Source organism: Drosophila obscura, unplaced genomic scaffold (assembly GCF_018151105.1).
Source record: "Drosophila obscura isolate BZ-5 IFL unplaced genomic scaffold, ASM1815110v1 contig_200, whole genome shotgun sequence".
In the NCBI taxonomy this organism is placed as follows: domain Eukaryota; kingdom Metazoa; phylum Arthropoda; class Insecta; order Diptera; family Drosophilidae; genus Drosophila; species Drosophila obscura.
Window position 1 is genome coordinate 1,318,474 of NW_024542791.1, and position 15,514 is coordinate 1,333,987.

Here is a 15,514-nt window from a genome sequence, read left to right on the forward strand (position 1 = left end):
GCACTCCATCCATTTTGAGCTCTCAGGCTCAGGCTCTGCTCTCGCGTATGCATTTCAAAGGCGACCCTATTATTAGGCATAGGGTTTCATCGGGGCACGGGGCACGGGGCAGCAGCATTATGAAACCAAAAACATAAACAACCAATGCAAATCCCCCTTAAGTCAGCAGAGTCATCGTCATCATCGTCATCATCGTCATCATCGTGATGATGATCATGATGATCATTTGTAGATCGTATTCAAGAAATGTCAAAAGCCCCAGACCTAGGCGCGCACTTGTCACTTGAGCTTGGGCACCCCAGAGGTCTCCATTGCCATGCAGATACTCCAAACAGATACAGATACAGATACGGAGATGCAGACGCAGATGCAGACGCAGAGGGACCAGTTCCCCCTTGCGATCTTGCCGTATCTATGTCTCATTATTTGTTTATCTTAATTCGTATTAAAGTTAGATTTTTTATCGCACAAGCAGCTCGTTATTTTTGGGATCCAGAGAGTAGAGGACTCGAACTCCAGGGTCCCCGGACCCTGTGTGCACAGCACACAGCCCTCTCATCCATAACTGTCACATGGCTGACTTAAGTTTTATTTATCTTTATATTGGCCTTTTGGCCAGGCCAACGCTTGCTTGCCCGCGCACCTCCACTCCTCCGCTGCTGCCGCTGCTTGTTTAAGGGAAATGCTTGGCCCCCCGCCCCCTCTCTCGCTGACGCTGTCTCCGTTTGGTTTTGAAAATTGATTTGGAAAGTTGCATTAAAATGCAATTTGTTGCTTGTGTAGAGAGAGACAGACAGGGGGTCAGAGAGAGAGAGAGAGAGAGAGGGGCGAGCGAAGTGTGTTATGTGGCAAGTTTCCCCACCCGTTTCTTCTGCTTCTTCTGCCACAGGAAGTATGACGCTGCAACATACGAATGCATCCACAAAAACGAAACAACAACCACAAAAACACACAAAATTCAAATTAATTTTTCGGCTCAGAGGAGTGACAGAAAAGTGAGAGATTGAGGGGAAAACCTCCAATGGAAGAGTCAAAGTTGAGCTCTGATGTAACTTCAGGGCTGTGATTGGGCCTTGTATGGTTTAGAGGGTATCGAAATAGTTAGACAACTTGAGTTATAGATTTTTAATGTTTAAGGCTTCGCACAGGAAATTAAAATATTTTTCTTGCAGTTTTTTTATTGCTATGTGAGGCAGGAACTGTACCTATATCTATTAGAAACATAATTAACTTGGACTTTGTTTCTGTTTCTGTTTAAGTTGCATTAAATAAACACTGCAGTTAAAGCCCTTGAGCTATAGATTTACACATTTTTGCCAGTGTGGAATAGCAGTGATACGTAAAGGTATAATATGTATTTGTTATATATAAATATGTATTTATATCTCTGGTACTCAGAGAGACCGATCTGAATTTCGAGCTAAGCCCGCCATTAGCTTTATGTATAAATATTTTAGAACTTATTACCATTGCCTGTGTCAATGTCTCTGATCTTTTGTCTAAAATCAATAAAAATGATGCTAACTTTTAGCTATAGCACCAATGTATACTGATATGCTGATCAATTCTGTTCATAGTTTGTCTCGAAAATATTTTACCAAGAATTTGTAGTTCCTTTTGCCTTCCTTTGCCATAAAGGTATACCAATTAATTTGCATCTGGTTTACTTCTCTGGGAGGCGGAGGGAGCACCCCTCGAGCTCAGCTGACCAACTCCTTCGCTTCACAGCATCCACAAATGCGGCTCAAAAAATGTGCCAGAAAAAACACTGAGTGTAGTTGGCCGCGAGTTCCGTTTCCAGCGGCACACAAGAACCCATATTAACGGTGCTTTTGTGGTAAGAAACCAGCAAGCAACTTTCATAGCCCAAAGAATCAATGTGAGCCCAGCGAACAGCCAAGTGGAGCGGAGTGGAGTGGGGTGGAGTGGGCCCAAAAAGGAAAACAAATCACCGACTTGCCTAATGATTATAAACGTAACAATCTAGTTTGCGGCGTTGGCGGTCAACGCATTATCAGCAACAGCAACGGGCAACAGCAACGGGCAACAGCAACAGGAACAGGAACACGGAGGCAACTACCGCACACGAGACTACAACTACAATTACAACTACTGCTGCAGCAAAAAGCAACAGCAAACAGCAACAGCAACAATCGAGTGTGCAACAAGAGGAACTGGAGGCACGTGCTAAACATGCAACTCCTACTCTTACCACGGCCAAGGCCCCAGCAGACAGGCAGCAGCAGCAACAGCAGCAGCAGCAGACTGACAGACAGACAGACAGGCAGACCAGCGGCACAGACACGACCATTCACTCAAGAGACAGCACAGCGTTCAGCGTTCAGCGTTGCAAGAGCGCTCCTTTCGGTCTTTGCCACAAGACCAATATGCTACCATTAATCCATGAATTACTTAAAACCACATTCCGTGTAGCAGCACCCAGCAGCACCCAGCAGCAGCGGGTGGACCTGCGCGGTGGCGTTAAAGGGGAACATTTAAATTGCCCGCTTACCGCCATATTTCAATATATTGGATATCTGTGGTGGGGGGGTATCCGACCAAATTTCTCCCTACCTTGGTGTATTTTTGTGTTTTTTTTTTTTGCTTCCACTTTTGGCCGCCTACGAATGGACAAAAAATTGGCCAACGACAAGCAATTTCTTGCCTCGCGTTGGCTTGGCTTTTTGTTGCTGTTGTTGCTGTTTGTTTCGTTGCTGCTTGGTTTGGTCTTTGATAATGTTGCACGATAATGATGTCGTCTGTTTGATGATGTTGCTGCTGGGTCTTGCAGCTGGACTGCTGACTGCCTGCTGCACAGCGACCTGCTGTGGCGGTCCGAACGATCCGAACAATCACCTACATTGAGAGAGAAGGAAAAAGTTCTCTGTTCTTTATGGAGAGTTTTGGGGGCAGGAATCACAGCACGAAAGCAAATGATTGCAATCGAGTGGGGGGTGGGTAGAGACCTGCAAGGTCCCCGTCTACTATTCACTCTTAACTTCTCTCTCTCTCCCTCACTGTCTCACTCTGTGGCACAGTGGGGATTAATAGACAAATTGTGAGCACAGTTTCACGGAGGTTAAATGATAGCTTTACCCAGGCAGAGGGTTTTTACATGTGTAAGAGGGAATTAATCGCGCAATGTGTGTATTTCCCAGAGAACTTTCATTGACTTCCCCTGCTGCATATTGTCAGTACAGTTGTTTTGGGCATGCAGCGTCCCACTGTGGCTGCCGGACTGGAGCAGAGGTTAGATGAAATGTGCACCAGACGGAGGTTATAAGGTGGCCACGGCAACAGAGCTGCCATTTAACTGACAGTCACAGAGGCAGGAAGGCAGACAGGAAGGCAGGCAGGCAGTCAGGCAGGCAGGCAGTCAGGCAGGCAGGCAGCAGGGAGCAACTCGGATCAGCGGCAAAGTCAGGCAGCAGCCCCCATTGAGACCCCAAAGACCTCAGAGAGTCGGAACCAAAGCAAAGTCAGCGCATGACTGGAAGCACACACACACACAGCCAAAAGAGTCTCAGCAGAAGCAAAAAAAAAGAAAAAAAAAGTCAGACCGAAAGTCAAATGCCAAGCAGCAGATCATGCCGGGGTCTGGGGTCTTTTGGGGTGCTCTCTGGGTGCTGCTGCTGCTGCTGCTGCTCGGACCCAGTCAGGTCGTTGCAGCAACGTCGCTCGTGGTGTGTTATCAAAGCTGATGATGATTATACCCACTTGCACGCCTTTTTTCTGTGCCCCTACAGGAAGCCAGAGCCCAAGCCCCAGCCGAAGCCGAAGCCCGATCCCCGAACCAGAGTCTTGGCTTGGGCTTTAGCTGCAATTGGCTACTCGTCGCCCATCGCCATCGCCATCGTCGTTGTCCGACGTCGTCCGCGGGTCGTCTTGTTGCATGCATTATTATTATGCGCATGCGCGCAGTTGGCCATATAATCTAAAATTGTATCTTTGGCGTGTAACCCGGGGCACTTCTTCTTCTTCTTCATCTTCTACTTGCAGCTCCTGCAGCAGCTCCTCCTTGCCTGCTGCTGCTGCTGCTGTTTCTGTGTCTGTTGTTTGAGGGTAGGTGGTGGGGGGGTAGCCCAACACAAAACTACAAAATAAACTGATTATGTGCCTACCGCACTCTCGAGCCGCATCCACAGCGAAATTAACAGCACCATCTCTTCGCGGCAGCCTCGGCTGCAGGGGTCCTCATACTCATCTGTGTGTGTGTGTGGTGTGGTGTGTGTGTGTGGATGGAGGCCTGTAGTCCGAGTCGAGTAGAGCTCGACTGGCCTTCGTTTGTTTCTATGGCGGACGGGCGATCGGGTCACATAAAATTTGCTAATATTTTGACCTTACGATATAATATCTTTGCTGCCACACAGCCATTGTGCACAGTGGGTAAAGAGCGGTGTATAAATGGGCAAATATTGGAGAAGACAAAATTAATATTTGGTATAAGTTTTAGTTGGGTAAAAAATAGATAATAATTTCAGCAAATAAAAATAAAAAATAAAATAAATACTTGTACATTTTTATTTTTATTTCAATGTTTCTTCTTATATTTAAATATTATATTTCCATTTGCTACATATATCTGCTGATTTTTCGATGCATTTATCAGCGATTGTGTCCCACTGTCACCCGATATATCTCCCTCTCTCTCTCTAGCCAGCGGCAGTAGCTGTGAAATAAAAATAAAACTTATTTATTACATTTGTCTAGAGCGAGAGACAGCAGGACAGAGCCGTGGCTCAACTTCATTGCACGGCTCCAGGCGGACTTTTCAATAATTTATTAAATTATTTAAATAATAAGCGGGCAATTTTTATCCGTTGCCGTTGAAACAGTCGAGTGATTGATATAGAATACAGTTTGCTCTACAATGGATAGAAGGGAGGTTAAGAAAATCAATGAAAAGATCGCCACAGACTGGCAATTTCCAACACTTTCGATGGATCATTGGAGAAGGACGCTGCTGCTGCTGCTGCTGCTGCTCTGCTGATCCACGGATGTTGCCCTTCTAACTATCTTCTAAGACAGATGAGATAGTCGAGAGGAGAGAGAGAGAGGCTGGCTTGCTGCATGCCAATCAAATGCTACCTCAGATTGCAAGCAGATTCCAGATGCCAGAATACAGATTCCAGAATACAAAATCAAGAATCCAGAATGCAGAATCCAGCCCTCAACGGGGCGAGGCCACCTAGTAGTAGTAGTAGTAGTAGTAGTAGTAGTAGTGTAGTTGTTGAGAGTATTTCTTGTGGAGAGCATCGAATGCGTAACAAGATCAAACCACAGCCACCGCACTCGGGGGGATACGATGGGACCCCGCTGGACAGCCGGACAGTTGGACAGTCGGACGTCAGAGGATGTTTGGCATTAAGCGTAATTGTTGGGTTGAATGCTGGGGCCTGAATAAAAACGAGAAGAGAAATATCATTAAATACTCGTACCAAAATCAAAGCCAAAGACACAAGTGAAGTGTAGCCCCGCAATGGCGATGGGCAAACAAGTCAACTTTTCCATACCCCTTTGTACAGGGCCAACAGACAGACAGAGTAGCTTAGGCTGGGACTGAACATGTGTTCTTTAAATTGCTACGAAATATTATGGCAACGTTTTTATCCCTAGAAAGCGAAGATAATCCTATTCAGTAATATTTTTCGAATTTTACAATATTTTATATTAATATTTTGAACATATTTTTGGGCCCATTTTATAGAGCCCATTCCTTGAGACTTGAGACTTGAGAATTGTATATTTATGCTGCTTACATGAAACATCTGCAGATGCATCGCAGCTTTAATTTAAATTAATTCTGAATTAAATTTATTTGAGTACAAAATTGTGTGTTGTTCGTGCAACGTTATGCTGTTCTCTTTTGCCACTCAATACAGGTCATGCCACAGTCGACTATTTCCTACTTTTGCGATTCTTTTGTTGTTGTTGTTGGTGTTATTTTAGGTGGGCAGCCACCGATACGAGCAAACCGAGCCAAAGGTTGTTGATGGGGCAACTGGAACTTGGTACTTGCCACTGCCACTGCCGGCAATCAGGTCGAAGTCAGTCTCTTTCTTTGAGCTTGCTCTTGGCCAGTCCCGGCTGGAGCTGAAGCTGAAGCTGGGGCCAGAGCCAGAGTCGAGCCAGAGCCAGAGCCGAGCCAGACCCGACCATGCCATGCCATGCCAGACATGAAGAATTACAATGAGTAGGTAGTTGGGCGCAATTGACGGTGGCTCAGCTTCAGCCCCGGTCTCTGTCTCTGTCTCAGTCTCAGCTTTAGCTCCGAGAACAGCTTCAACCTCTGCAAAGTTGGCAGCAGGTCGGCCCACGTTCTACGCTCGGGCTCCCGGGCATAGGTAGCACAAAAAGCTGTTCAATTTAGAATTCAAATTGTTGTCTTCGCCACTCGTCTGCCAGCCAGCCAGCCAGCTGTCCCTCCCCTGGTCTGTGTGTTGGCTGTGTTGGCTGACTGGCGGGGCTGTAGGGTTAAGCAGGTCAAAATCCGTACAACTAAATTGAGCCCAGAAATACAATTGGGAGAGGAGCCGCCGCCGCAGCAGCAGCAGCAGCAGCCGCAGCAGGCAAAGCAAAGACGTGGTCCCCTCTCGCCACTTGGTAGAATTCATTTTTCAGTTTTTCAGAGTCGAACAAGGGGTCTTCGGTCTTCAAATTAAAATGTATTTCGGGGGAGAACGAAGATCGGAGTCCATCCGCAGAGAGCAGGCGAGTGACCAGAAGCAGCCAGAAGCACTTTCGTAGCTGCTTATTAGTGTGATGTGTCTTTTGGGTTAAGATTCGGAGTTTCGGGTCTCGTACCGAGGAGGATGAGAGGCGGCTGAGAGGACCTGGCACGTTTCACATTTGACGCGCCATAAGGCTGACCCTGCTATTAATTTATTTTGCGCAAAACCAAAAAAAACAGAACACATTCCACAACTTTGAGATTATCCCCCAAATGGTTTTTCTTTTCTTTCAATTTGAATCCAATCCACTTATATGCATATTAGAGATGGCAGCGTGATATATCGTTTGAGGGAGTTCTTTTGTCATAATTTTGCAATAGTTTAAGCACAATTATCGCCATCTGTTGCTGCATATTAGTGAGGGAATATATGATGGGAATATCGTATAATCCAATCAAAAGTTAAAGATTTTGAAGCTTTTAAATCTGAGCTTGCGATAGTTTATCTCTAGCATCTATCGCATCTTTAAGATCGGTTTTTTTTTTGTTCCTGGTATATGTTAAGCCAAACGAGTATCAATTTTATATGGCCATTTTATTATTGAAATCCACTTGAATTCTATGTAAATATTGCGCAACAAAATAACTTTATTGGGCCTAAATTTTATAGCTCTATTAAAGCCACCACCAAATGAAAAGAAAGACAGACTCGGCCGGAGTTTAAAAGTCGTATAAAAAAAGAGCAACAAATATTTACGAGTTCTTTGGCTCTACATATGTGGACGTGGAGACGCTAACAAACCTTTGACGAATCTTTTGCTTGGCGGTATGCAAATCGAATTCAAAGAGTTCCTCCCCTCATTGATATTTAGCCAACGGATCTGTCCCATGGTCAACTCAGGTCACCGCCCATAAAAACTAGAACTATAAAGTTTAATTAGATTGAAAGTCTGGGGCGTAGCCAGCGGGGAAAGATACGCATCTCACGTGTCCGCACCAAAAGGCCAGCCAAACCAATTTGATTGAAAATATTTTGGCAGTCGCTACGATTGCAGATTCCAGAAGTGTTGCTAGTGGTGGTGGCTGGTGGACGAGGCCTATTCTTGGACTTATGCTAATTTTCAATCAACCAGAAAATGTGTGTGTCTTTTTGTGTGTGCCAAATAAATATTAGCTGCGAAACCATCTGAGCAACATAAATTCCAGTCTCCTTTCCATTAATTAATATTTATTTTTTTGGGCTAAGAAACTGCCACAACGATCATCAGATGCTCCTCTAATGCTCGATGCTGGCCCCGTTTCATTCTGCGAGTCTTTTGTTTGATGCAACAAAATGATTTGCATATTTCCATATTTTTTTCTACTGCGGCATGGCCTTTCCGTTGCTGTTGTTTTTTTTTTTCTGTTTGTTTGTGCCGTCTTAAATTGCCTGCGTTGCCAGGGACCGGCACCGGGACCGGGACCTGAGACTGCAGTCCAATTACATTGCGTGTAGACCTCTCGCTCGTAGACAACGCTGGCCGGGCCAGCTCTTTGCGAAAGGAGTTCAAAGTCAAGAGCCGAGCAGCCTAAGAGACTCACAATTCAAATCTGTTTTTGGCCCGTATTGTTATGGCCAAGCATTTGCCTTTATTTTGTTCCCCCTTTTTTTTTGTTTCTTTACTAGTTAATGCAAAGTTCTTGTTGCTGCTGCTGGTCAGTTGTTGCTATTGTTGGCTCTGTCAATTATTGGCACAGAATTTAGAATGCAATGCTCAGCCGGCCCAATGCACTTGGCCTTAGCCATGGCCATAACCACAGAGGCACCCAAATCAAAGCCTGCTCTTTTCCCCCGTCTGCACAACAGAATTATGACAGAGCCAAAGAGAGCTAGCTCGCTGGCCTGGCCATTGGAGTAAAAGCCACCAATTTCCGGTTAGAAGTTGGTTTTTTTTTGTTGTTTGTTGTCTGCTTAGGTTTTTTTATCTAGCTGGAGTTTTTTTTTCTACTGTGCGGCTGTTTTTCTTTTTTGTTTTGTGGGAATGTTGTGGTGATAGCAAGGAAATAAATTCATAATTAAACTACCAGAGAAATGTGAGGCTTGGCTTTCTTGGCTAAAAGCTTCCACTGGAACTTAGTTTAAGTTCTTCAAATCGAAGATCTGTTTCGCGATCGTAGCATATCAAATTACATTTATATTAAAATTCTATTTCATTCATTGACAAATAGATATCACATTCTTTCTGAAAAAACCCAACGCCTCTGGCTGTAACAAATTGCTTTGACAAAAGAGATCGTAAAATCGTTGATTTTCTGCATATTTAAATATTTAAAATGCTGACAACGTGAAAAGACCATAGAAAAATGTCATCGTATATTTATTGAGTATTTGATTGATATGCCTAATTAATCTTGGGGATTTCTCTGAGTACCAGCCCTCGTCCTTAAGCCTAGGATCTGGTTGTGGTGCTACACCTTGCCCAATGGCTGTTCTGTTTCCATGATGCGAGCCTTTTCCAAGTCTTTGTAGATGTCCGCACGACGACCCAGCTCAGCCAAAACTGTCATTTTGTTCGTCGTGAATTCTTCACCTTTGAGCTTGCGATACTTCATTTGGTTACCCCCGGCCTGCTCCATGAGCCTGGTATCGACGGTGCTCGCCCAGGGACGTCGTGTGGTGATAACATTTTCATACATGGCCGTATTGTTGACGGCAAACGGACTGGGCTTGATGAAGATGGCCATGTAGCCAGGTCGCTGGACGTCCCTGTCCACGGGAAAGACACTGAAAATCAAGGGAAATCATAGAAAATCCTAACGAAACAATTTTGGGTTGCAATGATTTGCGCTTACCAAAAATACTGGGATGTGGGGCGCCACAAATTGAAGCCCCACCAGCCACCGATGACGCGGAAGGGACACGAGCGATTACGACCCGAAAAAGTGGTTATCACATCGCCCACAGAGACGAACAGGAGATCTGTGGTATTGGCCGCCACCAGCTGAGCCTTGCGCAGCATAAAGAGATCGTTGAAGCCCGAGATGACCACATCGTCGTACAAGTTGTACACCAACTGATCGTTGTTGTCCTGTCCGATGATCAGCATGGCTATTCGCATGGAGTTCATTATGTGGGCCAGCGCCAAGAAGTTGATATTCATGTCCTTGTAGTCCTCGGTGATGTAGCCGAAGAACCAGTGCCGCATATGCACCCTACTGGGCAGCTCGATGCGAGTCATCAGGTGCCAGGGACCGCCCCAGCTGTTGTTGAACTCACAGAGCACCTTGCTGGGTATGCCGCGATCTCTCTCCAGACTAATGCCGAACAGCTCGTGTAGATCCATTTCCTCGTGACATTTGGCGCCGGGATACTGAAAGAATTCCGGCGGATGGGGTGTGACGGTTTTCCATTTTGTATCCTCCTTTGAACTGCCATCCGTTATAGGCGTGGTACCGCCCTCTGGTGTAGTCTCATTTTTGTCTGTTCCTTCGCCAGAGTCTTCGATGATATCCATTAGCATATTTGCTTCTGTGGTCACTTCTTGGGCTTTTTCTGTAGGGTCTACTTGGCGTATTGGTTGCAATTCCTTCCCGATACCTGCTGTGGTGTGTTTCGTTGTGGTGTGCCCCACTGTGGTGGTGGTGTGCTTTTTTTTTGTGGTGTGTCTCTCTGTGTTATGTTCCTTGGGCACTTTTTCGTGGGTCACTACTTGTGGGGGCTCTTCTGTGGCATCGAAATTGTATCCTGTTGTTCTCTCAACTTTGGTGCTGGTGGTTGTGGTTATTTTCCTAATCTTAGTTGTCTCCCGACTCGGCATATCGTTGTGGCTAATCACAATCACCTGAGTTACCTCATCCGTGTTTGAGGCAGAATCATGGCTCTCCTTTGATGCCCAGCCATTATAGTCAGTCATCGAACTGATCTCCAGGGTCTCCTCGTCAATATCCACCCAATTTGAATTTTTCTTTTCATCGCGAACCGTTTCATATTGTTCCCGCTTCATATATCCATTGTTATTGAAGACAAAGTTCATGTAGTAGGTCTGGCTAAGGACAATCCACGGCAGCGTTGTGGTCCACAGGCATCGTTTTAGCATCGCGACGACCTTCACGTGGGTCACACCCAGGGCGAAAGTCACTGGAATCCATGTGGGTTCTCTTTATAACCTCGCCCGGTTGGCATGTGACGGATCCCATTATCTATTGCCAATTGTGTTATCAACATTCAGTTGACTTTTAATGAAGCGTCAATTAATTGTCATGCGATTCGTTAGAGACAAGCTCTGGACTTGTAATACTCGTGTTTTACTGGAGTTCATAGTTCATTTGGCAGTTGGCAAGTGGTGGGGGGGGGCTTTGTTGCAATATATTGTTGTGTTTGGACACACAATGCAAACATAATTCGGTTGGTTAGTGGTGCAAAACTTTTATTGAAATTGCAATATTATAAAAATATTGTAAAATAAATCATTGCATTTTATTATGTATATTTTTTTACCACTTCTTTATCCAGAAGAAAATAAAAAACACACACAATTTACGAGTAGGATCGTATTATTTTTATTATTTTGATTTTTTTTTGCAATTCACGCGTATTCTCTTTGGCAGCATTCGCTTGTGCGTCTTGAGTCTTCACCGCTTGTATTTTGTACCTCATACGCGTACATGCTACCTTTGCCAAGTACTTTAACGCTTCTAAAAGAAACATCCTAGCCCACAATCGAACGAACGTAGCTACGAAATTCGCTTTTCTATATTTAAAATTTTATTGACATATAGTTAATGTATTCATGTGAAGAGGCTTCAACCTCCGAAACTCCACGGCCGCCGGGTTATACTGCCGAAAAAGAATAGGAAACGAAACGAAAACAGATACTTCAATAGACGAATTTATGAATATATGGACTGGTAAGGGACGACCTACGCTCAGTTATCCCCGTTGTATTCCTCGTAGTCACTCTCCCCGTACGTTCTTTTTTTGACGCCTAATGGCCCCACTGGAGGGTGGCCATTCACTAAGGTGTCTTCTCCACCCTGACTGGCAGAACTGTCCTTGCCAACGCCACCACTGCCGGAGCCGCCCTTGCTGCCGGAGTGGCCGTGGCTTTCGCTGCTCTCGTAGATGGAGCGTATGTAGCGTCCGCCGAAGCTGTCGTCGATGCTGATCTCGTAGCTGCTGTGGTGGCTGTGTTCTCCAGCCGCTTTGGCGGCGCCTTCGTTGGCGTTCATTTCGGCCATCCTTTTGCGACGATCGCCTTCGTCTTTGCTGTCGCTGTCGTCGTCGTCACCCACATCGCCGGGAACACCCATATCATCGCCGCCGTCATGATTGCCATCTCCACCGTCACCGTCGCCGTCTCCATCACCTCCATGATCGCCTCCACCATCCGCTCCATCATGGCCTCCATCATCTCCTCCATAATCGCCTCCCCCGTCGCCACCGTCATCCCCGTCGCCCCCATCGCCCCCATCGCCGTCGTGATCGCCGCCATGATCACCTTGGGCTTCTTCGTTATGATCTCCGTTATTATCGTCTCCATCAGCGTTATTATCGTTATGATAGCTGAGGTTATCGTTGTCATGGTCACCTTCATCCCCGGTCCCATGATCGCCGAAATTTTGTGGGGCCTGTTTCTCAGCGCCTCCGCCAATGCCCTCGCCGCTGAGGGCCCCATCGGGATTGTTGTTGTTGAAGGCAAAGTTCATGTAGTACTTCTGCCCGAGGACGCTGCCGCGCCCCTGCAGCTGGACGAGGGTCAGCAGGACCAGTGTGAGTAGCCGTATCCTCCACATCGCTGCTACGATCCTACGAGCTTTGGAGCAGCGCCCTTGATGGCCTCTCTTATATATAGATGATGAGGTCCGTTTAGTGCGGCGAATCGTTCGAATCGCAGCAATCGATTTGGATGTGGAGCAGCCCATAAAGAGCTCGTCCGATAAAGGCGTGTCCAACATGGAGTACGGGCAGTGGCAGTGGCACTGGCACTGGCACTGCCATCGGACGGCAGTCACAGCACACAGCCACAGCACACAGCTCGATGGCCAAACAGTGGCAGTTTGTAGTTGCCGGCCAGCAGAAGAAGTTGCAAGCAAGCAGTAGCTGGAGCTGGAGTTGGAGCTGGAGTACGAGCAGGAACTGCAACCAACATCAGCAGCAGCTGGCTCTGAAACAGGTTGCCCCCGTCGAAAGAGCGCATGGAAGCGGCATGGAATTCAATCAGGGCCAATCTATAATAGAAATCTCATGTGGCGCGAGCTTCGTTTTGCCCCAAAGGGGAGTTTGGTTAGAGCATAGCTGTGGGGGGGCGTGGCAGTCGCAGTCGCAGTCGCAGTGGCAGTGGCAGTGGAGAAGAGGGGTGGTGCCTTCACTGGCTGCCGCTCTCTGCGCCCACTTTCAATCGATCGTGCGTTGCAAATATGAAAATGCTACTGCAGTGCAAGCCGAACAGCGTACAGCATACAGCGGAGCAGAAGCAGGGACAGGAGCCGGAGTCAAGTTGGGCTAAAATCGTTTTTCATTAACAATTTTAAAAGCGGCGCATTAATCAGAGGCAGACAGAGATACGCAGATCGTAGGATGCCCTGTGCCTACGAGGCTTCCTGGCTGCAAATGCCACTGTGGTACTGGCTCTAGCAAAAGGTTGGGTAAATATATACGGATATATAATGGATGGATTACTGTTAGTTGTACTTTCCCACAAACAATTTTACTTGGGCGGGAAATCCTTCTAAAAATTTACTCTTAAATGTCTCTTAAATATTTTAAATTATAAAATGTAGATCCAGTACCACTGTGCAGTCGCTACATATATAAATCTACTCTTACACACACACTAATAAACGTCACTCTCTCGCTCTCTTTGCAGTCGTTCCGTGATCAGTCGATCGACGGCACCGGCCTGCCGCTCTTAACCGAAGATCATTTGGTTAACTCGCTGGGCATGAAGCTGGGGCCGGCACTCAAGCTGCGCTCCATATTGGCGAGGAAATTGGGCGGGCCGTGTCCGTGTGTTGCATGCGTTGCGCAGGCGCAACAAATGTTGGCCTTGCAAACGGGTGGAACACCGCCAGCAGGGGCGGGCGCAACAGGCACAGCCACTGCCCCCCCAACTAGTTGCAGCATCATCAAAACGGAGATCTTTAATGGGAGCAGCAGCAGTAGCAGCAGCAACAGCAACAGCAGTAGCCACAGCAATGCCACATGTTGCATGAACGATGCCAGCTAGTTATCTGGCATCTATCCCTATAAATATTTATGCTAACTAATTGCATTTCAACTGCAAACATTGTTGTACCAAATGAGCTTTCAAAAAAAAATAACAAAAAGCAAAACAAAAAACAAAACAAAACAAAAAATGGCGAAGAAAAAACCCTACTGTATAACTGTATAAATTAAACGTGTAATCTAATTGCTAGTAGCTAAAGTTGTGAACTTTAAGTGACAACAACTGAAACAACAACGATCGCAAAAGTCTTCCATTTGCACACATACACACACACACACACTGACAGACAGACAGACAGGCAGACAGGCAGACACAAATCATATTTGTATAGAGTTAATCAATTAATTAGTCAATTTAATGAGAAGAGTTTTCGTTTACGTACTTAAGTGCAGAGCGCGCTTCTGCTTTGCATTGAATTTTATTTATTTTCTATGACTTTTATATTTTAACTGCTAGTCAGTAATGCATATACAATTAAATACGTAGAATTTCGCGTAATGAGAAACTTAAAAACTTAAAAAAGAATTCAATATTATTGTTTAGCACAAACGAAAGTAAAAGGCTATTTATTTTAATTATTTTAATTGCAATACGGCATCAATTGTTACACACCCCCCAAATCTTTTACTTTCAAATAACTTTATATATTTTATATACATTTTATATTTTCTGCGGCCATGCACAGAGGAATTCAAAATTCAAACTTTAAGAACTGTACATCATTTTTTTAAGAGCTCCAAGACTTGAAGACACACACACTCACACACACACACACACACACACACACACACAACAACAACAACTACAACAAAACAAACAAGAAAGAAGCAAAAACAAATACCTATTTTATAGTTTCTTTGTAAATATTGTTTATTTAATTATTTATAAGTTAACTAGAGAGAGACATTTTCTAACACTTAGGCCGTATGCAACGAACTTAAACAAATACAAAACAAAACAAAAACAGAACAGAAAACAAAATGCATACCTTCTGCAACATAGGAAAGAGAATAAATTTGATTTATTATTTACATTTAATGAAATATACATAGCTATTTTTCACAAGCTAAAGCAAATAAATTATACCAGTTATCATACAAAACAAATCAAAAGCATAGTACGACAATTTAATACCCTTTCAGAAACTGTCGATTATACGTACAGTATCTCTGTGGGATAGACAGGCATGTGGAAGACCCACACGGCACATTCTGATGGGCTGATGTCCCCGAGATCTACATAGGTGTTCATTCGGATGGAATGTCGGCCATTGCTGCGGCAAGCACTTATATACTTGATGAGGTTCCTGCTGAACCTACTTTGAAATTTATGCAGTATGTACCCATATACCCTTTGGGGTAGTGCACTTCTGAATGCAGTCTCTGAGGCGTTATGGGCACGCGGCTGACCTCCGGACCGCTCTCTGCGCCGCGGGTCGAGCGTAACCGTTGCGCCAAAAGGCAACCAAGGATGGCTGCAAAACAATTAAAAGCACGCAGCGCACCTCCAGCGTCTAATTACAAATTGGAGTCATTGAATTTATTAAAATCGGCCCCGCGTAAATTGCGCAGCAATGCACTTGAGACACGCGAACTGATATTGTGGGCCATCGGATCGCCGCGGCGCTCCTTGGTTCTCA

The 15,514-nt window shown here is 45.4% G+C and overlaps 3 protein-coding genes across 5 annotated transcripts in view; 1 reads left to right on the forward strand and 2 right to left on the reverse strand.

Annotated features, from left to right (window-relative positions):
- The window catches only part of LOC111069121 (mucin-19), a 68,128-nt gene extending 53,441 nt beyond the window's left edge, over nucleotides 1-14,687 (forward strand). For all 3 annotated transcript variants that reach the window (XM_022359020.2, XM_022359019.2, XM_022359021.2), the window contains exon 7: nucleotides 13,516-14,687. In XM_022359020.2, coding sequence (XP_022214712.2) covers nucleotides 13,516-13,875 — 360 coding nt within the window. In that variant the 3' untranslated portion in view covers nucleotides 13,876-14,687. The remainder of the gene's footprint in view (nucleotides 1-13,515) is intronic.
- On the reverse strand, nucleotides 8,916-11,316 carry LOC111069174. The gene is made up of 3 exons (XM_041593985.1): nucleotides 11,286-11,316; nucleotides 9,503-10,787; nucleotides 8,916-9,434 (listed from the first exon to the last, which is right to left on the reverse strand). Exons 1-3 carry the CDS (start codon nucleotides 11,314-11,316, stop codon nucleotides 9,119-9,121), a joined length of 1,632 nt encoding a protein of 543 aa, XP_041449919.1. The 3' UTR covers nucleotides 8,916-9,118.
- Nucleotides 11,392-12,469, reverse strand: LOC111069122 (accessory gland protein Acp32CD). Its single transcript, XM_022359023.2, has 2 exons — nucleotides 11,574-12,469; nucleotides 11,392-11,486 (listed from the first exon to the last, which is right to left on the reverse strand). Exon 1 carries the CDS (start codon nucleotides 12,440-12,442, stop codon nucleotides 11,576-11,578), a length of 867 nt encoding a protein of 288 aa, XP_022214715.1. The 5' UTR covers nucleotides 12,443-12,469; the 3' UTR covers nucleotides 11,392-11,486; nucleotides 11,574-11,575.
- Nucleotides 14,688-15,514: the final 827 nt, after the last annotated feature.

Bases quoted from the DNA above. Each gene is read 5' to 3' on its own strand.
- LOC111069174 (XM_041593985.1), bottom strand. From the start codon at position 11,316: ATGTACGCGTATGAGGTACAAAATACAAGCG. The intron at 10,788-11,285 runs GTGAAGACTCAA...CATGGATTCCAG, and splicing joins TGAGGTACAAAATACAAGCG to TGACTTTCGCCCTGGGTGTG. The intron at 9,435-9,502 runs GTAAGCGCAAAT...CTTGATTTTCAG, and splicing joins CCCACATCCCAGTATTTTTG to TGTCTTTCCCGTGGACAGGG.
- LOC111069122 (XM_022359023.2), bottom strand. From the start codon at position 12,442: ATGTGGAGGATACGGCTACTCACACTGGTCCTGCTGACCCTCGTCCAG.